The sequence below is a fragment of the Rutilus rutilus genome, assembly GCF_951802725.1.
Source record: "Rutilus rutilus genome assembly, chromosome: 11".
Taxonomy (NCBI): Eukaryota; Metazoa; Chordata; class Actinopteri; order Cypriniformes; family Leuciscidae; genus Rutilus; species Rutilus rutilus.
In genome coordinates, this window is record NC_140216.1 from 41993782 (window position 1) to 42019079 (window position 25298).

Sequence of the window (25298 nt, forward strand, 5' to 3'; positions counted from 1 at the left end):
TGGCAGAATATACATTCCATATGCTGTCTTTAATCTATTGCCAACTCCAAATCTTGTATATGAATGATTAACTGTATTCTATTATAAGTCGATTCAGCCGTCAGAGATGAAACTCAGAGTCCAGCTGTGTGTCCATGAAGAGTGACCGTTCTGGACAAACCAGTGAAATCAACTGATCTGAGGTACAGCATTTATGTCTGGATGGAGAGATAGAAAGAACTAACTAGATCTTTCTATGTGAGGTTTATCTGTCTAATTAACTATATTAATGCTTGTCTCAATTCTATTGTGGCGAGCACGACGAGGTCGAGGGCCGTGGGAGGACGGCGCGAGGCCGGTGGCGCGATTGATAATGAGCGACACGTGCGCGACGCACCGGTCTCTCGCTCTTCACTGTCGTCGCTCCCCCTTTATGCTTCCGCTCCTCCGTGAGAGATGCGAGACCGGTGCGTCGCGCACGTGTCGCTCATTATCAATCGCGCCACCGGCCTCGCGCCGTCCTCCCACGGCCCTCGACCTCGTCGTGCTCGCCACATCTATTATCTCTGTTCTATTACTTATACCAACTCACATTACTTTTACATCTTTAATATGTGGTAATCTGTTATTGTAATATTTTGTTCATGACTCTCTATTAACTCTTTCCCCGCCATTGATGGACATCTCCAGCTTTCCGTTGTGCTAAACTGCTTGAATATCTCCGCGATCGTTAGTGCTAAAAATGAACTGAGACAACCCATTGAAAGAGCAGAACATACACTTTCAGATGATAATTTGGTTATACATGTAATCTGAGGTAAAGACTAAATAAATAAACTGTACACTAACAATGCTGTTTACATATAACACACCATTATAATAGCCTAAATTGAAACCTGTTTCATTTTAAATTAATAGGTTATAATAGAATTGAATCATCTTCATATTGAGGAATTACTTTATTTATGAGAAAAGCCAGAGAATATCTAATACGGGGAGAAGTTCTCCTCTCAGTAAACTTCCGGCTTCTGAACTGGTTGCAGTTCCACTCTGGCTCCACATGAGGGCGCTCACAGGACGAGTGCAGTTCCACTCTGGCTCCACATGAGGGCGCTCACAGGACGAGTGCAGTTCCACTCTGGCTCCACATGAGGGCGCTCACAGGACGAGTGCAGTTCCACTCTGGCTCCACATGAGGGCGCTCACAGGACGAGTGCAGTTCCACTCTGGCTCCACATGAGGGCGCTCACAGGACGAGTGCAGTTCCACTCTGGCTCCACATGGGGGCGCTCACAGGATGAGTGCAGTTCCACTCTGGCTCCACATGAGGGCGCTCACAGGACGAGTGCAGAATGAATGGAGGTCTATGTCGCTATACCCCTCAAAATCCACTTTTCTTAGGATATAATTTTTTGTCTAGTAATTTGAATGTTGTATTCGAAAGGAGATGCAAAGAAATTACACATTGCTGGGTGTTAGATTTTCTAAGAGTCACTTATTTTCTTTAAAAAGTCTTTTAAAGTGTCAATGACGTCATACACATCGTACGACCAGAGATACTGCTTTACGGCAATCCTTCAGTCACTTTTGGCTTGTTTCCACTGAGTGGTACGGTCCGGTACGGTACGGTTCGGGTCGGTAAACCCTGAATCGGCTAGTGTTTCCACTGCCAACAGTACCCTTACTTGGGCATGGTGTAGCCTATGCCGGAAAGAAGCGATCGACGTCATTTTCGCGCGAAGAAGAAAACGACATAAAAAACAATGGATGACATGCAGCAGATCTGGTTCTTGCTTCTCGGCATGTTTGTCACAAGAAGCCAAGCGCCCCCGCCAACATTAGCCGTTTCCCAATAGCAAGTACGCAAAGTTCGGACTAGCCGAGCCCAGCTCAGGAGAATGACTCCCGAGGATGCGAGTCCGGTAATTCTGCTGATGGAACAGCGCGTTCTTGAAAGCGTCAGTTAGCTCACTCTGCTAACGTTACTCCGGTTATCTCTGTATGTACATTTTAGGCAACAATAAAAGGAAATATGTTATAAAACACCACACTGCCTCTTTACGTTTTCATTTAAAGAAATCTTAAACATTATAGCCACACAAATGTGGTTCAGGCAACGCGTATTGATTATATTAACTGCAACGTATGTAACGTTAGACTATTTATAACAACAAAAATATATATTTAATTAACACAACCCTGCCTCCTTTCTTTTAAAATTTTCAAAATATTAAACTTATTAATATGGTTCAGGCAATATGTGCATTTGTACTCTGATCATCTTCACTGTAATAAAATAAAAAAAATTACAAAAACTAAACCCTGTCTCTTTTTGGTAAATTTCAGTTTTATCAATAATAGCCATTATAAAAGTATAAGTAAAAAGTACAAGAAGCTATACAATAAGAAATAAAGCAAACAATTCAGTCAAACATACAAAATCAGCGCTCTAGTCTAACGGGGCGTCTAATCCAGACGGGGTACATGAGCGCCGAGCGCCCGGTGATTGCCTGGATCTCACAACCTGGATAAAATTTTCATTTCACTTCCTTACAAAAAACTTCTTGCTGACAAAAGGGTAAAACACAGCAGATCTAAGGATATTAGCAAGATATAACAATTAAAAACTGTAATCCTTGAGTCTTTTAATATGTCATCAAATGATTTTTTTGTATATAAACTATTGTTGCGCTGAATAATTAATGCATTAACAGAAACAAGGCTGTCTTGAGTTGGTTTATGTGTTTTTGAGTAATAGGAAAGAACATTGATGAATGCACAGATGCATGAGATTTTGCATGGTTATTGTTAGCGGTGTCACAATGTAGCGCAATACAAAAAATGCAACAATACGTATCGTGGATAGTGACATAATTCACCCAAAATATACATTTCTGTGTGAGAAAAATTCAAGTTTTCAGAGTTTTAGAGTCAGAACTACATTAAACTACTATATAATGTTGAATATAATGTATAATAATGCAGTGAGGGAATATGTGTGTGTCCTGATAAAGCCAAATGTCTTGTTACCACAGTAAAAAGTGGCTTACATTATTTTAAATATATCTAGTCAGAGTTCAAGCATATTCATCTACAATAATTCAGTATTTTCATCTTCAAAATCATGAATATGATTCTGGCGTCTCTATTGTCCTGTGCTTTGGGTTTCAGCACCAAGTCCAAGACTATTCATTTACACACACAATGTAAAACCAAATTATGGGTGCTTTCTGAAAGTGCGTCATTGAGTATCTGGGCAATGCAGTTCAGTTTGGGTAAAATCAAGAGTTTTTATTTTAATCTTGTTTTATTAAATAAAAAAAACACACAAAATGTTTAAGATGAAATGAAACTAAATCCGTCAACCTGCAGAATCTGATGAATGTTAACTCAACATTTGTGAAACTGAAGCACTGAGGGTGTGTCGTCACTGCTGTGGTTGTGTGTTCCTCCGTGTGTATCTTATGACGGGGTTGTACGGTGTGTGGATCATGGTGGTGTAGTTCACAGCGGGAAAGTGTCCGTCAACCAGAGCAAAGTCGTACAGTCTCAGCATCGTCGACCAGATTGTTTTAATCTGCACGTAGGCGAAGTTTTCTCCAATGCAACGATGACGACCTGTGGAAGATCAACCAGCAAACGCCACAAGCACTGTGTTAACATTCTCTTGTTTGATTAATATTAACATTAACCTGAACATTAACAACACTGCTGTCACCTTAAAAACCTACGGTACAGATGAAATATCTTATTTTTCTGTTTACATTCACTTAAAGCATAAACTATATATAGTTTTTTACGTGTACAGTAGCCATCTAATTAGTGCAAAACAAATTCAGTGCGCATGCGGTTACAAAAATCACGATGCGCAAACCCTGTTCGCGTGTCGGTCAAAAATTATTGACGTTTTCCTTATATCAATTAAATGACTGTATTATATTTTCATTCGATAATGTTTTTTATTTAATATATAGTATTTTTAAGGGATTTTATAGCACTAAATTATATTTGTTCAGTAGTTATGCTTCATTTATTCTTTTTTTGAGCCTGAAATTAAAATTTCCAACTTAAACTGTCATAAATCTCGAATGCTTTGGAGCACAGACTTCAGTTTGGTCTCTTTTTAAAGACGACGCTTGGCAGATTTATTGCTGAAGTTAAAAAAAAGTTGATAAAAATGAACTTGAAAAAAAAAAAAAAAAGCACAAATATACCACTAATACAAATTTTATATATAATATTATAAATTTGTGAGAAAAATTAAAGCCATAAATCTAAACAAGTTGTGTTCCAAGTTTGATCGTGATATCTCAAAAGATTTGCGTTCAGTGAGATGTTGTTCGGCCGCAGTACCAAACGCTTCCACTAGGGGAAATTCGCATCACATTTAATTCCAACGCGCTCATACAACGCAAACTACACAAGTATGACTGTTTTTTTTTCAGGACCATTTAACCTTTTCGAATGATGTCCATGATTTTTTTTTGTGTGTTTACACAGTAATTGCCGAAACCTTTACCAAGTTTTGTAACATTCTGATAAAGTAAAAAATCCAAAAAGACAAAACGTAAATATTTTCAGGCAAAAATGACTGAACAGCACCAGAAGGTTAAGACAAAACTGACTGTGTGTTATCTAAATACTCACCAAGATAGGCATTTTGACATATTGTATGCACTTTACCATTTATACATAAAATATCATGTCATGAAATTCATCTTATATTATTATTTTTCCACAGGAGGTCAGCAAAGACTCCCAATGTAAGATATTTAGAGCTGAATTAAAAGGGTTTTGCATGAAATAGTGAGTTATTTTGAATTTAAGTTTAAAGAATGTGCTTAAATTACTATTTATGTATTATTTATTGATCAAACCTAGTAACTTAAAGGTAAATAAAATAAAAAATAACAAAAATTCTCCATAAAAATTGCATTAAATAGAAAAAATATGATAAAAATGAAATAAAATATATAATATAAAAGTATAATTTTAGGGCTTCGGGTCATTTTGACCCGCGATAAAATCACTTTTTCTCACCTGCTCCAAATGGGATGTTTTTGAAGGTGCATTTTGACATATTGTATGCATTTTACCATATATGCACAATAAACCACGAAAAGACCTCAATCTGGCTGAATTACAGGCAGCTTTCTGTGCGAGCGCTTGTGTTTCCAGGTCTGAACACTTTTAAACGAGCCGCTCATTGGAAAGCACGTGATCTCACCTGCTCCAAACGGGATGTAAGCGAACTTCTCTCCGGCTGCAGGGTTGTCGTGTAAGTATCGGTCCGGGTTAAACTCCTCTCGCTCTTCCCAGGTGTCCCGAAGACGGTGGTTCACTGTCGGAGACACACACACCTGGTGTCCCGGCGGGATGATGTATTCACCGACTCTCTGTTGAGGAAGCAGAAACACGCAGGTCAGTCCAAAGCATCTCATGGCTTTAATGCCAGCAGGCCTTCAAATTAACTTTTCACTCACCGGCCAATTTGGCTGTGAAATTAAGTTACCGGCCAATCAGAGCTTCTACTAGCCAAAAAACTACATTTACTGCATCACATTTTTTTTTATAAAATTTGGATTTCATACATTAATTTCGCATTCAAACAAAATCGTGTCTTCCAGCATCTCCTCTCTTCCTCTTTCATCCTCATCACCATAAATGTGTTTTAGACAGATCAATACTGTACACAGAACATCAGAAACTGTAGGATGTTGGAAAATAACAATGTCTTTTCTGTTCACCAAATGCTTTTTAATCTTCGCTATTGCTTCAATGCAAATGAACAAGCGTGTATGTGTAGTGTAGTGACGTGTGTGTTCATGTAAGCCAGATATGAGCAGATTCTGTGCAATACACTGTATTTAATATATCATGATGACTCACAAGTATTTGCACAGATTTGTCTTACACGAACTTCACTGACTGGCTCGTGATTTGACAGCATAACCCGCCACTGGTGATTCTTAGTTTCAGACGCTGAATCTCAGTAATGCTCGTACCTGAGGCGTCCTGGCCATCCTCATCATGGTCATTATAGGGGGTCGCAGGCGCAGCGTCTCCTTCAGACAGCGGTCCAGCAAACTCAAGTCTTTCAGCTGCGAGACACCAGAACAGTTCTTTAGCATCTGGGTCACTTTATTCAAAAGTACATTCAAAATAAAATTCACACACACTGTACAGCTGCTTGAATACTTCTCTTTTATGATGATGATGAGCATGTTTTTAAATTCGGGAATTAAAAATCTAAATAGTTGTCCAAAGTTCTCGGAAACGCTCCGAAACACATGATCAGTAAAAGTTAATAGTTCGGATAAATGGTAAAACATTGATAAACACTGATGTCTATGGTAGTGATCAGAATAGAGTTAATCACCTTTTGAAAGCAACTTGATGCCTCAAATAAATATTGTATCGATTACACTGATACACCAGTAGGTGGCGACAAGTGACATAATAATGTAATAATGTTATAATAATGTGTATTTGTCATTGAATCATTCACTCAATAGACTTGTTCAAAAACACAGATTCATAACAAGTGAAACAAGTGAAGTCTTTATGAGTGAGCCACTGAATCAAGTTTCAATTACAGAGAAGAATTTTCATTTTTGGGTGAACGAACGCACTCGATGGTTTGACAGCAGTAAAGCAGAACATCACCTGGTCGTAGTGTAGAGGAGGAAGGTCTTCTCCACACACGGTCTTCTGTTCATTATAGCAGCGCTCCTGCAGTGCTCTGTCCCGCGCCAGGAAGAAGCCCATCCATGCACTGGTGGTGGAGGACGTGTGCTGACCCGCCAACAACAGGCCAATCAGCATCCCGGCTATCTCGTCATCGTTCAGGGGACGCCCGTCTCTACAGGGACACATTACATTCACACTTGAAGTCTTGTAATCATTTGCTTGTGTTGACAGGTTGTCCACAGGGGGGCAGTGTCTTCATGATGTTTAGCACACATGCGCCTCCTAAAGAGTTTTGAGTCCTGACCGGAAGCAGCGCTGGTGGAGTTTAAGACCCGAACCCAAAACTGCTCACCTTAACTCAAAGATGGAGTGTGCAACATGGAAATGAGTGTTATGTAAATTAAATATTTATATCTTTATGAATAGTAGGATAAATAGTAGTTATTTTTATAATAAAAAAATAATTATAATAGTCTTTAGAATTATATTATAAAATATCATAATATAATACATTATTATTATAATTTCATAATTTTTATAATTATTTTTAAGTTTAATTATATTTGTATAATTTATATAAAAATATGTATAACATTTTTTATACATAAAACATATATATAATATTATATACTGTATATAACATCATATTAGTTCCTTTACAGTATAAACAAGTATGTGTGTGCACAACATGGAAATTAGTTGTTTTTTATTTTAGAAAAATAATTAACTATAAGTAATTGTATATAATTTTATAATATATCATTTGATATTACTTTATATTATTATTTTATATATATATATATATATATATATATATATATATATATATATATATAAAACATTACTATTAATGATTTAATCTTTTCTAATTATTTTAACATTTAAATTTGAATAAATGTAATAAATTATATATATATATATATATATATATATATATATATAATTATTATTATTTCATAAAATAAACATTTAACTGGTTGCAAATCCGAGGTTAGTCATGGATGAACTGGCCCAAACTCTGCTGTAAACGGTGTCATTTGGGTTTAAATGATCCAGTTGTGTGCAGTCAGTAATTTCTCAGTGTGTGTGTGTGTGTTTGTTTGTTTGTTTGTTTGTTTGTTTGTTTGTGTGTGTGTGTGTGTGTGTGTGTGTGTGTGTGTGTGTGTGTGTGTGAGAGATGGTGACATACTTGTATGTGGCGTCTATGAGCGTCTGCAGGATGTCGTTGTTTTTCTCTTGGGCTTCTCTCCGCTTCTTGATGACGTTGTAGAAGATTTTCTTGATCTCTAAGTGCGCCCGATCCCTCCGTCTGAGAACGCAGAGCAGGAACACAACGTCACATGAACGCCTGAAGCTGTTCCTCGTGTGTGAGTATGTGTGTGTGTGTTTGTGTTTGTGTGTGTGTGTGTGTGTGTGTGTGTGTGTGTGTGTGTGTGTGTGTGTGTGTGTGTGCACCTGAAGCTGGGCAGAGGCAGCCAGCCGGGCAGAAGCCAGGCCTTGTGTGTGTGTGTGTGTGTGTGTGTGTGTGTGTGTGTGTGTGTGTGTGTGTGTGCACCTGAAGCTGGGCAGAGGCAGCCAGCCGGGCAGAAGCCAGGCCTCGTGTGTGAATCCTCCGTCCAGATCTGCGTAGAGTTGAGCGACTCTCTCGTCCAGCATGTCCCGGATCTCACGGCCGTGAAGACAGCGGCTGGCCGTCAGGATGATCAGCTCGGACAGCGCCTCGAACAGATCTGAAGACAGCGTTTAACACTTCATAAATACTGTCTCCTATTCCTGTTTAGCTGTTTAGTTTTCTTAAAGAGGATCTATTCTGCTCTTTACAAAGTCTGATGTCTCAGGCTCTACTAGAACAGGTTTTCCTGCTGTAATGTTGATTATTCTCCTCATATTCTCCATTGTTGCGGCTCCTCTCTTCCCAGTCTGTCAGTAACGCTCTGTTTACTTCCTGTCTCTATGAAGCCCCTCCTCCTGAAAAGCACACTGTGCTCTGATTGGTCGGCTGGATCAGTGTGTTGTGATTGGTCGAGCGCTTCGAGCGTGTTTGGGAAATGTCCCGCCCCTTCCCATAACCACCAGTTTAACACACTAACTAACTAACTCAACCAGGCCCCGTCCCTTTATTCTGCGCATTAATTATTATAATGAGGAATATTGTGACGTGTTCGTTCCGGAAGAAACTAAAGATACAATGGAGGCGTTTCAGGAGTTCAGAAACGCTGACACTGATATAGAGAAGAGCTGGAGCTTCTTCATGATCAGACATTACACACTGAACACAGATGCTGTTCAATAGATGTTCCTGGTCTAATGTGAAAGATTCATGAGTGCATGATGTTTCCGTCTCCTTACTTCTCTCTCCACTGTCTCCCCATCGTTTGAAATACTCTTTGGTTTCTTCTTCGATTATTTCGATGTGTTGTTTGAACTGTGCGATGTTCAGTCCCGTCTTCAGCATCTTCTTCTGCTCCAGAAATAACTGAGAAACAAACGCAAATCACATCAACAACGAATGAAAGAGAAAAGCAGCCGTTTGGAGCTCAAAGCGACTACAGAACTGCACAACTCCAATGTTTTCTCAAAACTAAATTTCTGGCAACATCTTAGGTTTCACAGACTTAACTTAAATTTATAATAACAAAAACTGTATTTCACTATCTGATATAATGTTAATTTACTGATCTATTGAAGTACTGATATGTTTTGTATCATTGTAATACACTGACAACCACCAATCACAGTGGAGATGAGAGTCACATGATGAATCATCACAAGCAGCTTTAACACAAACTGAGAAAGTTAATTCTAATATATAGAAGCTGCACAGTGTCATTCACACACACACTAAACACCATCATGGTAACACAAAGGAAATGTTAAAATGCAATAAACATTAAATGTAACATAAAACCCTAATGTACACAACTGAGTAGACAAAAAAATGAAAAAACAGTTGATTCAACAAAAATACATCAAATGTGAAGTGTGTCACGCAGGGAATTGTGGGAATATCAATTGACGTTTTTTCACTATAAATTACACAATACATTTTCACTATAAAGTAATATAAATTATTACTTTTCACTTCCAAAAACTGTACATTTAATTACATATATACAGTATATTAAATGTACGATTAGATCACAGTTATTCACCGTATACCAGGGTGGGAATTATACCGCGGCCACACGGCCATGGCCGCCGTTGCCCTACACTTTGGCCTTCATGCCCCGTGAAAAAAAAATCGTTGTACGGCCACAGTGGCCTGTGTGCCCTGGCCCTGTCCAAGTTCCACCCAAGTAGTCTCTGAACTTAAATTAGTTTGTGGATTCGCGCAGGTGCAGTGTCATAATCACATCGATGATCTCACGCATCAAAACAGCAGCAGTGCAAGAAGCGTGTAACGTCAGCACCAACAGAAGAACGACACTCTGTTGTCGAAACTGGGGCATAGATATATACACTAGATTTCGCCTTGGCTACGGCATTCGTTCATGAACTGCCGTAGCCAAGGCGAAATCTATATGTCTATCTATGCACCAGTCTGCGCAGACGTCACACAGCAGGAAGCGCGGGCGCCCTCAGATCACTTGGACGTCGCTGTGTTACAACAAGAGGTAAAAACGATATAAATACTGTTCGTTTTCTCACACAAACCGCTCGTTTCGTGTCTTAGGCCATCAATGTGTACTTACGATGGGGAATTGTTTTAATTTGGACTCTGTGGATGGCTGCTCTTTGAGACCGTGACCATAGACCTGCATTATATGACTAACAGACAAGAACAGTTTGACCTAAAAATATCAAAATCTATTTGCTAGTAGATAAGTGCCCTTTTCAGAAAAGGGCCCTATGCAAGGTTCCAGAGGTAACGGCGTCGGCGCACTGAAGCGTTTTTTTTTTTTTTTTTTTTATAGTTCAAAGTTACTATAAGATTTAATGCTATTACCTTGACAAACTATAACTTACATCATTAAAAATATATAAGACTCACGTTTCAGTATTTGAACACTATTGTATTCTGAGAAATTTATATTGACAGTTATGTCTTAATTTGTGTCAGGAGTTATGAAATGCAAAAATGAGTCGATACCTTTAATATGAATTATGAGCGTCAGACGCTCCCATTCATAAAAAACTCCTGTGCTGTCGTCATGAAAGCGATTCACAAAACAACGTCCCTCACGGCTTTTAGCTCAAAAGTGTGCAGATTTGGAGAAATGTTGATATATTCTCAGTTTACATCAGATTTCTATTGACAGGAATAATATTTTATTGAATTTATAGCCAAATGCGTCGATGTAATCATTATGAGCGCTGTATACTGATGTGCTGTGTTTTCAATTCATACCAGCAGCCTGAGGGCGCTCTACTGAACATTATAGTCCATATTTGAAACACATGAAGAAGAGCGTTCGACAATGCAGGAAATTATTAATTTATTGGCATTTGTGTTGTTTCTGAATGCTTTTATTGGCATTTGTGTTGTTTCTATTGTTGTGTGAGGGTGTATAACTTCTGGATGGAATTCTCTCTCTCTCTCTCATTAAAAAATGTTGTTTTTTTTTAATTAAAAAAGTCATAATCCATGTCTTATTCCAAATTAGGATGTTATGGTATCAATCTGAATGGGAAAACCATCGAATTGTACGATGGCCTTTGTGCCCTGTCATATGGCCTTGGTGCCCCTAAAAAAAAAAAAAAGGTGGAGGCCAAATGGCCTTGCCCCTAAAATTACATAATTCCCACCCTGCCGTATACAGTACAGAAACGGAAAGCATTTCTACAGTCTTTTACTGTTAAAATCATGATCATTTTTAAGGATTTAAAAATATTTGATTTAGATTGTACCAACAAAGAGTCATTTCTAGCTGGTGAAACAAATATATTTTTATAATGAATATACAAATATAAATAAGCTTGTCAATCTATATTAAAATTCTCCAGGTTTGGCAGATATATTATTATATCTAATATTATATCTAATATTCTGTGATATTTCCAGGTTTTGCTGAGGGATCTTACCACATTGGGCACGTCGTAGGCGACGCCCTTGCCGAACACGGGTGTGGTGAGGCGCGCGTAAACGTCCTCGGCGTTCAGATCCTCGTTCTTGCTGTTGAACATGAGCGCGGCCGCGTCGCTGCCCAGGAGATACGTGAAGGTCTTCCCCACCATGGTGAAGCTGACCACGGGCCCGTACTGGGAGACAACACCACCATCATCATCATCATCATCATCATCATCATCAGATCAGAGAACAGCCTGGGCTCCACTCAAGTCTGAGTGTCACGCTCACCTTCTCGTACGCCTGCTCCAGGAACTCTATGGGACTCTTGCCGAAAGCCACAGCGTGACCCAGGAAAGGAATACTGGACGGGATATGAGGAGGAAGTTTCTGAGGGAAGAGAGAAACTGACATGAACCTTTATATGTGGGATAGATAGATAGATAGATAGATAGATAGATAGATAGATAGATAGATAGATAGATAGATAGATAGATAGATACATGGAATGATGGAAGGATAAATAGATAGATGGAACAATGGAACTATCAATGATAGACAGATGGAACGGCAGAAGGATAGATAGATATATAAATCAATGGATGATGCAAGGATAGATAGATGGAAAATAGACAGACAGAAGGATAGATGGACGAATGAAGGATAGACAGATAGATGGAATGATAGATAGAATGATGGAAGGGTGGATAGACAGATAGATGGAATGATAGATAGAATGATGGAAGGGTGGATAGACAGATAGATAGAAGAATGGATAGATGGAACGATAGATAGAATGATGGAAGGGTGGAACGATAGATAAACAGAACAATGGAACGATCAATGATAGATGGAACGGTAGAAGGATAGGCAGGTGGAAGGATAGATAGATGGAATGATGGAATGATGGAAGGATAGACAGGTGGAAGGATAGATAGATGGAATGATGGAAGGTTAGATATATAAATCAATGGATGATGCATGGATAGATGGACAGAAGAAGGATAGATGGGCGATGGATGGATAGATAGACAGATAGATTGAATGATCAATTGATATATATTCAGAAGGATGGATAGATAAACAAATTAATAGTGAATGATGGATGTATAAAAAGAACATTAGAAAGATAGATGACACGTGACAAATTGTATTCACTTTATAGATCCAATCCAATCCAACTTTATTTGTTAAGCACTTTAAAACAACCAAAGTTGACCAAAGTGCTGTAGGCCTACAGGAAAATAAATCAGAAATAAAAAAACATACCAGCTCACACGAGGCGCAAAATTCCATATGAAATACAACAATAAAATGAAAATTCGGGAACATCTACATTATAGAGGACACAATAGACAACACTCTTGTGGAGACAGCACTGCACCACACAGACATATTTTCATGCTGTCAGTCAATCAGTTCCCGAATTGCTTGTTATTATATTAATATGCACTTACTTCATGTCCCTCGAGCTGCTTTCTGAACATGAGTTTGCTCAGGTACGCCAGTGTGAGCGTGAACACCGATGCGGCCAGCAGGAGTGACGTCACACTCATCTTCTCCACGGTCTTCTCGATCAGCACACTGCTCATCTCCAGGATCGTCATCTCACTGACTGCTTTAATGAAGGCTAGAGAAAGGTATTGCCGAAAGGTACAGAGCTGACAGACCGCTGAGCTCCACTGGTATCTCACTGATACTGTCCCGATAAACTTTGACACCTGCCCGTCTCCGTTCACAAGGTTCCGCCCCCGCCTGATGTGGACAGCCCGCTCATTGGTCAATTTGGTGTGTCTATCAAGTAACTCCATGCTCCGCGTGCGTCGCCTCGCACGCTGATTGGCGGATGCCGCCTGAACTGATGTCTGATTGGCGGACGCCTCCTGAACTGATGTCTGCTTATATGATGTCACCAGCGCCGCTGTTGGTCCAGTTTGTGCGTCTAACGGCACGAGTCTCACGCACACCTTTATTAACCGGGAAGTGCGTTTATATACCATGTAAAACATCTGATCTGAATAGATGATTGCAGACCAAATGTGTTTAAATGTCATTTAAGAGAAAATGTTACATTTGCAAGCATTACAAATGTGTTTATGGCTGAAGTTAAATGGAAATACCCCTAAATTGAGTCCCAAAATGCAAGGGAGAACATTTTTATAGCTTGGACTTGTTTCAAAAAGTGTGCAATTCATAAATTGAGTAATTTATAATTAATGCAACTCTGTATAACTCGAATACTGTATAACAAATGTATTAGTGTTTGTTTATTATATAATTGTAGTATAATCTCAATCACACTATAACTTTAAAAAATAACATTGAATCAACAAATCTTCTATATCAATAATGTGCCACGTTTACAGTTTTTTTTAAATACTTTTATTTTTTTTAAATAATATCCAATGTTTTATGTATCATGCACCTCACCATGACTTTTTAACTTGACCTCTTTAATAAAGGTATAAAAAGAAAAAAATACTTTGCATCCATTTAGTGCGTTTGCGTTCATTTTATATTTCTGTACATTTAGTCCCTTTCTAAAAAACAAAACCTGTCCTCAGTTCTGCTGTCATTGCCATCATGCCAGACATTTTAGAGAACAATTGAGTTATTCTCAGAAAGGTATTTTTTATTATTATTATTACCTTTAAAGTTTCTAACTAGTGTGTTTTCAAAAACAGAAAACTGTCATTACACTAAAATTAAATGAATCCTCTTAAATACTACTGATCAAAGCCTTGTTTAGATCCTTATTTCATGTGAAAAAAATGTTTTAAAGTCCCCCTGTGGTGAAAATCCAGCTTTTAATGTTGTTTATGTGTTCTATGTGGTGTTTTTAATATGCTTTAAGACAAACCATGTGTAAATTCATAAGTCGACACCATTGCTGAGTATTTTCTCCTTAAAACTGCAGTGAACCAAAGACAGTCTCAAAAACACGTCATAAACTAATAACCAAATCAATGAGTCGATATTTGAGCTGCCGTGAGTGAGTGGAGGCGGGGCTAATTTGCATATTCTTGAATCGGCGTATACTAAATGAGGCAAGGGTGTAGACTGTAGAGTAGAGTTACATTCAAGCTATTTTAAGGCATGACGAATTTTTTTCAGGGAAAAAACTTTAAAATATGTCATTTTGGTGATCAAAGATGAGTTTAAAGGGATACAGTTATTGACTACAGGGGGACTTCGTCTATGCTACTGTTTGAAGCGCCGCATCAAGACTTTTATTTTGAAACGGTTTGTTTACGTCCAAAATGTGCGTCTTGCGTCATGCTGGTGCGCGTCGTTTGAGGGGCCGCTTCAAGCTCTGTCCCACAACAGCACATGATTTCTGTCTATAGAGTTTAAAGATGACAGTGTGCAGCTTCTTTCTTCAAGGTCGCTGTAGATATGGAGAAAAATGCTGGAATGAGCATCCGAGAGGAGGAGGAGGAAGAGGAGGAGGAGATAATCGAGGAAACCAACAGCAACAACAGCCCAGCAGAGGAGGTCAGACATGAACACACTCTCAGTTCACAGGATTGGGGCTTTCATGAGCAAGATAGCATCCAGATATAGTCTCTTACTTAACAACTATATATTACCATCGAGATTATATCGCTTTTGGACACTATAATGCTGTTAAAACTTTGAATGTGTACTTATATAATATAGGCCTAATATTAAGGAAATGAAAGGCAGCTTAACTGTGCTTTCATAACTGTTTCTTAACACACGTAAGTACACTTAATGTAAAACTAAATGTTTTACTTTAAAAATATTTTTTCGTGTTTTTAAAGTGCAAATAAGTACTCATTTTAAAGTGTTGACTAACATAGTAAATAACATGTAAAGCAGGCTACTTATTTATAATTTGAACTGTAGTGTTTTTTGATATAACTAAGCGATTATTATCAACTTATTATTTGCGTATAACGATGTACTTAAGTGAGTCTTAAAGTTCAAATAACTGGATTCAATAATACATACATTTTCATTAGATTTGCAAATGTCATGCACTTTACATTACATTCAGTTCACATTTACGTATATTCTTTAACATTTAAATCATGTATAATAAGTACTCTTTTAAAAAAAGAGTGTTTTCACAAGGGATATTCTGTGTAAATACTATGGTCTATGTATTTGACCCTTTGTTAATAATTTACTTGGGGAAAAAATGGGCAAAACTAAAATATAAGTACATACACCGATTAATCGTAAAAATAATCGACCGATTAATCGATTATCAAAATAATCGTTAGTTGCAGCCCTAACTTATATGTATATGTCTACATGACATAAGCAGTAATTATGGTTGTCAACAAAAATCTTATATATACCTTGAGATCAGAAGGTGATCTTAAAAGTGTGTCCAAACTTTTCACTGGTAGTGTATTAAAATGTAAATTAATGCCATAAGTACACTATATTGCCAAAAGTAAAAGTAATGGTGTGGGGTTGTTTGGTGGAGGGGGGGTGGGTTATGGTGTGGGGTTGTTTGGTGGAGGGGGGGTGGGTTATGGTGTGGGGTTGTTTGGTGGGGGGGGTAATGGTGTGGGGTTGCTTGGTGGAGGGGGGGTAATGGTGTGGGGTTGTTTGGGGGAAGGGGGGTTATGGTGTGGGGTTGTTCTTCAGGGGTTGGCCCCTTAGTTCTAGTGAAAGGAACTCTTAATGCTTCAGCATACCAAGACATTTTGGGCGATTTCATGCTCCCAACTTTGTGGGAACAGTTTGGGGATGTTCCTGTTCCAACATGACTGCGCACCAGTGCACAGAGAAGGTCCATAAACTTTTGGCAATATAGTGTATTTTAACACCCAGTATAACTTATACCATTTTTAAAAAACTATTTTTGAATGTTAACGACAGTGACCAAAGTGATGTGTTGTTGCAGGCTATGGGAACCGCGTGTGGATAAACCCATCTCAACGGACTGGTGGCGAGTTCACCCAGCCCTCCCGTGGTGGTAATGACTGGAACAGAGGTGGCGGTAATGACTGGAACAGAGGTGGCGGTAATGATTCGCACAGAGGCGGCGGTAATGATTGGAACAGAGGCGGTGGTAATGACTGGAACAGAAGTGGCGGTAATGATTGGAACAGAAGTGGCGGGACGTCCAGAGACATCAAGAGCTCTGACTTCAGCTTCAGCAACCAGAACAGATTCTCAGCGCTTGACTCTCCGAGCAACTTTGATAAAGCTGGACAAAACTCAACGAATGACAATGCAAAACATGTGTAAGTGCAGTTTACGCTTATGCATTTTTGGGGAGGACTGCTTGTATACACAGCACTTCACCTTTTCCACATTTTGTAATGATACAGCCTTATTCCAAAATAGATTAAATTCATTATTTTCCTAATAATTCTACAAACAATATCCCATAAGGACAATGTGAACGAAGTTTGTTTGAAATCTTTGCAAATTTATTAAAAATAAAAATAGAAAAAATCACATGTACATAAGTGTTCACAGCCTTTGCCATGACACTCAAAATTGAGCTCAGGTGATATCCTGTTTCCACTGATCATCCTTGAGATGTTTCTACAACTGGATTGAAGTCCACCTGTGGTAAATTCAGTTGATTGGACATGATTTGCACACACCCGTCAATATAAGGTCTCACAGTTAAAAGTGCACGTCAGAACACAAACCAAGCCATGAAGCCCAAGGAGTTGTCTGTAGACCTTTGAGACAGGATTGTACCGATGCACAGATCTGGGGAAGATTACAGAAACATTTCTGCAGCATTGAAGGTCCCAGTGAGCACAGTGGAGGCCATCGTCCTTAAATGGAAGAAGTTTGGAACCACCAGGACTCTTCCTAGACCCTAGCCTGGCTGCCCGGCCAAACTGAGCCATCGGGGGAGAAGGGCCTTAATCATGGAGGAGACCAAGAACCCGATGATCACTCTGACAGAGTTCCAGCGTTTCGTTGTGGAGAGAGGAGAACCTTCCAGAAGAACAACCATCTCTGCAGCTCTCCACCAAATTTAGGCCTGTATGGTAGAGTGGTCAGACGGAAGCCTCGGTTAAAGGTACATGACAGCCCGCCTGGAGTTTGCCAAAAGGCACCTGAAGGACTCTCAGACCATAGCCGCGTTTCCACCGCAGGAACTTTGGGCTGGTACTCGTGTGTTTCCACTAGAGATGCACCGATTACAATTTTCTAGGCCGATTCCGATTTCCGATTTTTCACTGAGTTTGACCTGCCGATACCGATTTTAGCCGATTCCGATTTAATTTTTTTCTAACCACTTTACAGCACACACAAATATTTATTTTCCATCTTTTCTTTAACCCTTTCACGCGTAAGTTTAAAATATTCTAACTGACACCCCCACCCCCCGAGTGAGTTTTTTCGCGAACGTTCCCTTTAATGTTTCCATGGCGACGCGTCACGCAGCCACAATAAAACTGTATGACAGATGTGTCGCTTTTATTTCACTTTTCCTGTTTTATTCAAAATATTCACAAACTTGCTTACCATGTCATCAACTAGCCTATCTGATATTCCGATTCTCAAATACGTGTAAGTGAGTGGTCGTTTAAAAACCTTTAATCTTGATCTATAATGAGATGGGCGCCGCAATGTTGTCCTGTCAGTCGGATTTACAGCACGTGAATTCATCAGTTTCTCCGAAATAAATGCAAGAAAGTGGCCGGTGAACTGAGAAGAATAGAGTAAACTTTATAGTTACTTCCCCTATGTTTGTCTGATATGAATAATACACATGTCGGCAAATTATATTTGAATAGATTGTTATTGCTGCTTCCACAGACATCAGTGTGTGTTTTACAAACTCCAAATGTATTGTTTTAATCGTGCTTATGTGTATTTAAATATCTGAAACCTAAAATAAACATTATGAGGTTGAAAACACTGCTTAGTTCGTTGTGCCATAACAGCGCTGAACGCGTCCGACTCTGGCTCAGCGCCAGGCAGCCAACGCGCGAAAGCACAGTTTGAATCTGGCAGTTATGCGACGTCACTGAACATCTAAATGTGGCACCGCACCGTACTCTCATGGGCACAGACATACAAATCTCATATATGAGACCGTACCGCTCAAAAGGTTAATCATGCGGCGCTCAAGTGCATTTGACCGGCATAAAATCGGCATATGTCAGACTGACCGGCCGGTCGCCGGTCATGGCCGATCACGTGAAAATCGGCCAATTCCGGTCACCAGCCGATCAATCGGTGCATCTCTAGTTTCCACCGCAGGAACTTTGGGACTTTGGGCTGGTACTCGTGTGTTTCCACCGCAGGAACTTTGGGACTTTGGGCTGGTACTCGTGTGTTTCCACCGCAGGAACTTTGGGACTTTGGGCTGGTACTCGTGTGTTTCCACCGCAGGAACTTTGGGACTTTGGGCTGGTACTCGTGTGGTTCCACCGCAGGAACTTTGGGACTTTGGGCTGGTACTCGTGTGGTTCCACCGAAGGAACTTTGGGACTTTGGGCTGGTACTCGTGTGTTTCCACCGCAGGAACTTTGGGACTTTGGGCTGGTACTCGTGTGTTTCCACCTCAGGAACTTTGGGACTTTGGGCTGGTACTCGTGTGGTTCCACCTCAGGAACTTTGGGACTTTGGGCTGGTACTCGTGTGTTTCCGCCGCAGGAACTTTGGGACTTTGGGCTGGTACTCGTGTGTTTCCACCTCAGGAACTTTGGGACTTTGGGCTGGTACTCGTGTGTTTCCACCGCAGGAACTTTGGGACTTTGGGCTGGTACTCGTGTGTTTCCACCGCAGGAACTTTGGGACTTTGGGCTGGTACTCGTGTGTTTCCACCGCAGGAACTTTGGGACTTTGGGCTGGTACTCGTGTGTTTCCACCGCAGGAACTTTGGGACTTTGGGCTGGTACTCGTGTGGTTCCACCGCAGGAACTTTGGGACTTTGGGCTGGTACTCGTGTGGTTCCACCGAAGGAACTTTGGGACTTTGGGCTGGTACTCGTGTGTTTCCACCGCAGGAACTTTGGGACTTTGGGCTGGTACTCGTGTGTTTCCACCTCAGGAACTTTGGGACTTTGGGCTGGTACTCGTGTGGTTCCACCGAAGGAACTTTGGGACTTTGGGCTGGTACTCGTGTGTTTCCGCCGCAGGAACTTTGGGACTTTGGGCTGGTACTCGTGTGTTTCCACCTCAGGAACTTTGGGACTTTGGGCTGGTACTCGTGTGTTTCCACCGCAGGAACTTTGGGACTTTGGGCTGGTACTCCTGTGTTTCCACCGAAGGAACTTTGGGCTGGTACTCGTGTGTTTCCACCGCAGGAACTTTGGGACTTTGGGCTGGTACTCGTGTGTTTCCACCGCAGGAACTTTGGGACTTTGGGCTGGTACTCGTGTGTTTCCACCAAAGGAACTTTGGGACTTTGGGCTGGTATTCGTGTGTTTCCACCAAAGGAACTTTGGGACTTTGGGCTGGTATTCGTGTGTTTCCACCGCAGGAACTTTGGGACTTTGGGCTGGTACTCGTGTGTTTCCATCGCAGGAACCAGGGTCTAAATGAAGTTCCGGGCAAATATTTCCCCCTCCGAAAGTCCCTGCTTGCGAGGTAGTACTTTTTCAAAGTTCAAGAACTTTCATGGTTGGGACTTGGGCGCTGAACATGCTGATTGGTTGAGTTCATGCCACATTTTGATTGCTTGACTCAGAGTGTGCAGTAACAGTTGTTTGCTATTCGAATCAACAATGGAGTCTAAAAAATACGACCGATGGACCAACGACGAGGTTGAGGTTTTATTAATCTTAAATTCAAAGGAAGAAATCCAGCGGGAACTGTAAAGTAGAGCGCAGTCCTATGTCACCGGAGTAATTTGCCTAATATTCACGGTACTTTAAACCGCGGTGGAAACACGGCTAGCAACAGGTCTGGGAGGAAAAAAAATCCTGGGACAAATTGTTCTGGGTAATTTCGGTGAAAACACGGCACATTCACACGGAAACAAAATTCTCTGGTCTGATGAAACAAAGGTTGAACTCTTTGGCCTGAATGGCAAGCGTCATGTCTGGTTGAAACCTGGCTCCGCTCATCACCTGGCCAATACCATCCCTACAGTGAAGCCTGGTGGTGGCAGCAGCATCAGCTGTGGGTATGTTTTCAGCGGCAGGAACTGGGAGACTAATCAGGATCGAGGGAAAGATGAATGCAGCAATGAACAGAGACATCCGTGATGAAAACCTGCTGGACCTCAGACTGGGCCGACGGTTCATCTTCCAACAGGACAACGACCCTGAGCACACAGCCAAGATAACAAAGGAGTGGCTATGGGAAAACTCTGGGAATGTCCTTGAGTGGCCCAGCCAGAGCCCAGACTCGAACCCGGTTGAACATCTCTGGAGAGATCTGAAAATGGCTGTGCATCGACGCTCCCCAACCAACCTGATGGAGCTTGAGAGGTTCTGTAAAGAAGAATGGGAGAAACTGCCCAAAAATAGTTGTGCCAAGCTTGTAGCATCATACTCAAAAAGACATGAGGCTGTAATTGGTGCCAAAGGTGCTTCAACAAAGTATTGAGCAAAGGCTGTGAATACACATGCACATGTGAATTTTTCTTTTTTTTTCTTCTTTTTTTTTTTTTCTCATAGGGCTGCACAATATATCGAAATGTATATATCGCAATATGCATATCGCAATGGCTTGCAATAACTGGGGTAATGAACAAAAGACAAAGAGAAAATCACGCACTGCTCTTGGCTGAATAACTTTAGTAGCTTTAAAGGAGTGGTTGATTATGATTTCACTTTTTTAACTTTAGTTAGTGTGTAATGTTGCTGTTTGAGCATAAACAACATCTGCAAAGTTACAACGCTCAAAGTTCAAAACTAAGAGAGATATTTTCTTTTAAAGAAATTGCTTTTTAAGGACTACAACAAACGGCTGGTAGGGACTACACGACATTCCTCCCTGGTTACTGACATCATGAACCCTAAAATTTACATAAACCCCGCCCCCTGAACATGATTTATAGATTATCAAGACAGAATATGCTAATCAATGACTAGAAGATAACTACACATAAGCAACATAAATTCATCAACTAACCATTCAGAAATGTCCTGTTGCTTCTACATGTTGGCACTTCTTCTTGAGTCTCTCCATCTTTCTGACTTCGGTATGAACATAAAAGGCTAAACGTTTTTGAAATGTTCAGTGCATGTCTGTGTGAAGTAAAAGGACACGAGCTGTTGAAGCTCCTCCCCCTGTGCCGGGAGCAGCAGCTCATTTGCATTTAAAGGGACAGGCACAAAAACGGTGCGTTTTTGCTCACCCTCAAAAAGTGACAACTTTAACATGCTATTTAAAAATATCTGTGGGGTATTTTGAGCTAAAACTTCACACACACACTCTGGGGACATCAGAGACTTATTTTACATCTTGTGAAAAGGGCATTATACCAACCCTTTAAATAAGAATCAGTATATATTTAATTCATGCAGTGAAAACTAAGCAGTTTTTTATTTGTACATTTGATTATTCAGTTTGTGTTGTTAAATAACCCTAATGTAGGATAACCTGAAACCCTGAACCCCGTGGTTTACACTGATGTTAAAATAACACTTCTTATGCTACAGTAAAACACTGCTGTTCACTTTCAGAAGATGTAGGGATGTTTTCTTGTCACAAAAAGAATGTGAAACACGTATGTAGGTTATATCATTTTAAATATATTTCAAAGATAATTTAAGTTTATTTTACACACTTTAAGCATTATCGTATCGCATATCGAACAGCGCATTATTTAATGTCGCATTTTTCTTCAGTATCGTGCAGCCCTAGTTTTAAATTTTTTTATAAATTTGCAAAGATTTCAAACTTCTTTCACGTTGTCATTATGGAGTATTGTTTGTAGAATTTTGAGGGAAATAATTAATTAATTGAATCCATTTTTTAATAAGGCTGGAACAAAACAAAATGTGGAAAAAGTGAAGCACTGTGAATACATTGATGCACATTGTGGTTTTATTGCATATTTGTATTTCAGAGATACAATCCAGACAGACATGGAGGTCTGGCAGACTTCTGGCCAGTGGCCGTTTTCATGCTATTCGGTCCTCACCGCACCGATGTCAGGTCAGTTTAGCTGTCAGTCTTTTGCCTTTCAAGCAAACACGAGCTGCTAAGTTTTGCACGGGTGAAAAAACACATGCATGTCTGACAAACATGACCTGCTGGCTCTGAGCTGCTGCATTAGACAGCGGGAGGTTTTTATCTTTATATCTGTTAATCTTTTCTTGATATTTTTCAGGGTTTGTTGACTTGTCTCCAGAGGAGCTGAGACAGGAATATTACTCCTGCCGAGCGTCTGGCGATATACAGCCTTATGTAAGACAGCCACTTCTTCAGTGAATGAGCAGATTCAAGAGACTGTATTTCCCATGATGCTGCATCTGAGCATTTCATGTAATCCTGTGTGGTGTTTCAGGTGAACTCAGTCCAACTGCTGGCCAACCAATGGAGTAGCAGAGTTCAGGAGCTGCGCACCATGAGCAGCTCCACTCAGATCAGTGTGGTAAGATGATGTTTCACACTTGATGGACGGAAGGAGTTTGTGTAAGAGATAATGTACATCCAGCCAGTTGTTATCTCAGAATAAACCCAACTGGGTGATCAGGATCAGGTCTTCATCAGCCTGAAGGGGTTTATTCTGAGATAACAACCGGCTTAATGTGCATTATCACACGTATTACACGTCTACTTGCCACATAAGTAAATAATTATACAAGAAATATTGATCTGAGTTTATATATTTTATTAGCTTTTTAAACACAAAGCTTCCGCGGAGAGAGCAGTTTCAGCGGCAAGTTCAAACTAGACGGACATTTAAGAGATACGGTATACAGTCAAAACACTTCTTACACAGCATTTCACCACACAAATAATTATGGCAATAAGAGATACTGATTTCAGATTAAACTGTTTTAAAATCGTACATGTTTGTATCCTATAATCCAACAGTGTGCCAATCAATAGTCACAAAATGGCCGCCGCTGCGTTTGTATGAAACGAGAGAGAGCGAGTCCATGATATTGAATGGCATAATTAAACAACTCTACACAAAATATTGATTTGACTGAGTATTAATATTTTATTAGCTCACCAAATGCAAAACTTCCACGAAGAAAACCCGTTCCTAGCGAGTGTATAGGTCAGTGACCCAGATGAGCCTGTGATTCTGTTGTTATCCGGGAATAATATACCGCTGGATGGAGCGAGTGACCAATCAGAATCAAGTATTCAAATGTAAAGCCAAAACAATCTCTGTTACTGTAATATCCTATTATCACTGTAAAGCTGCTTTGAAACAATCCATATTGTTAAAAGCGCTGTATAAATGAAGGTGACTTGACTATCCCACAGAGTCGTGTAATAAATCGTGTTGTTGATGTCCTCAGATCTCAGAGCTGAATAACGCCAGTTCCCAGACGCCATCACAGGGGTTCGGTTCGACACCATCAGGGTTTGGGATCACTTCATCATCATCATCAACGACAACATCTGGCTTTGGAGCAGGAGGTTTGTTCTGGATTTCTTCACAGTAATAAACAGGAAAATAACAGTGTTAAAGGTACACTCTGACTTTGGCCCTCTAGAGGTTAAAAAACAAAATAAGAGTTTTGCGATAAATCGCGATAAATAAAAAAAAATTCTTAAATATATACATGCATGAGTGTGTGTTTGTGTATTTATATATACAAAATAATTATACACAGCACACACACATATATTATGTAAACACAAACTTTTATTTTGGATGAGATTAATCGTTGCCCAGCACTAGTTAAAACTGAATCAAATGTTTTGTGTTGTTTGGAGCTGATATGCCGGTAAATTTAAATGAAATCTATAAGCTCTTTTAAAATGGGAAATCTTTAAAAAAAAAATAAGTAAACAGCTAAATTGTTTTCTCAGGGTTTGGTTCCGGCCCTCAGAGCAGCAGCAGCAGCTTCAGCTTTGCCTCGTCCAAAACTGACTTCGGAGCTTCACATACTACCCAGAATGCACCTGGGTTTGGAGACGCTGTGTTCACCACTGCTCAGACGGCACCAGGTTTCGGCAGTCCCGCTCCGTCCGCGACCTCCTTTTCTTTTGCCCCGCCAGCTGCAGAAAATAAGCCCAGCTCAGCAGCCGGGTTCAGCTTCAAGACGTCTGCGGGAGGATTGGGCTCCGGGTTCGGGTCCTCGGCACCGGTCGCGAGCAGTGGCTTCGGTCAGAGCAGCGGTGTGTTCAGTGGAGCTGCAGATTCTGCTGGGGGTTCAAGAGACAGTCTGTTCACGGCCCAGAGCGACCTGACAGCCGAAGAACTGAAGGAGTTCACCGCCAAGCGCTTTACTCTGGGTCAGATCCCTCTCAAACCTCCTCCTGCTGACCTCCTCATGGTCTGACACTGACTCTGGGGGGCTGAGAACGGACTCATCTTTTTAATGCAATATTAATAAACATGTTTGTGGACTAAGACAGTGAGTTTTTGTGTTTTAGTTAAACTTTACTGAAATTGCATTGTGGGTAATCCTTTAAAAATACCTGGTATTATGGTAAATCATGGTCAATGATATTGCATATGAAGTAATATTAAAGGGATAGTTCACCCAAAAATGAAAATTCTGTCAGTAATTACTCACCCTCATGTT

The 25298-nt window shown here is 40.2% G+C and overlaps 2 protein-coding genes across 2 annotated transcripts; one reads left to right on the top strand and one right to left on the bottom strand.

Annotated features, from left to right (window-relative positions):
- Window positions 1–3267: 3267 nt before the first annotated feature.
- cyp51 (cytochrome P450, family 51) lies at window positions 3268–13430 on the bottom strand. The gene is made up of 10 exons (XM_084424533.1): window positions 13132–13430; window positions 11966–12064; window positions 11692–11868; window positions 9019–9145; window positions 8225–8399; window positions 7859–7978; window positions 6646–6841; window positions 5985–6080; window positions 5207–5375; window positions 3268–3597 (listed from the first exon to the last, which is right to left on the bottom strand). Exons 1-10 carry the CDS (start codon window positions 13279–13281, stop codon window positions 3407–3409), a joined length of 1500 nt encoding a protein of 499 aa, XP_084280659.1. The 5' UTR covers window positions 13282–13430; the 3' UTR covers window positions 3268–3406.
- Window positions 13431–14940: 1510 nt separating this feature from the next.
- nup42 (nucleoporin 42) lies at window positions 14941–25125 on the top strand. The gene is made up of 7 exons (XM_084424534.1): window positions 14941–15169; window positions 16557–16899; window positions 22652–22740; window positions 22916–22992; window positions 23093–23179; window positions 24063–24183; window positions 24580–25125. The coding sequence occupies exons 1-7, from the start codon at window positions 15031–15033 to the stop codon at window positions 25050–25052; spliced, it is 1329 nt and encodes a 442-aa protein (XP_084280660.1). The 5' UTR covers window positions 14941–15030; the 3' UTR covers window positions 25053–25125.
- Window positions 25126–25298: the final 173 nt, after the last annotated feature.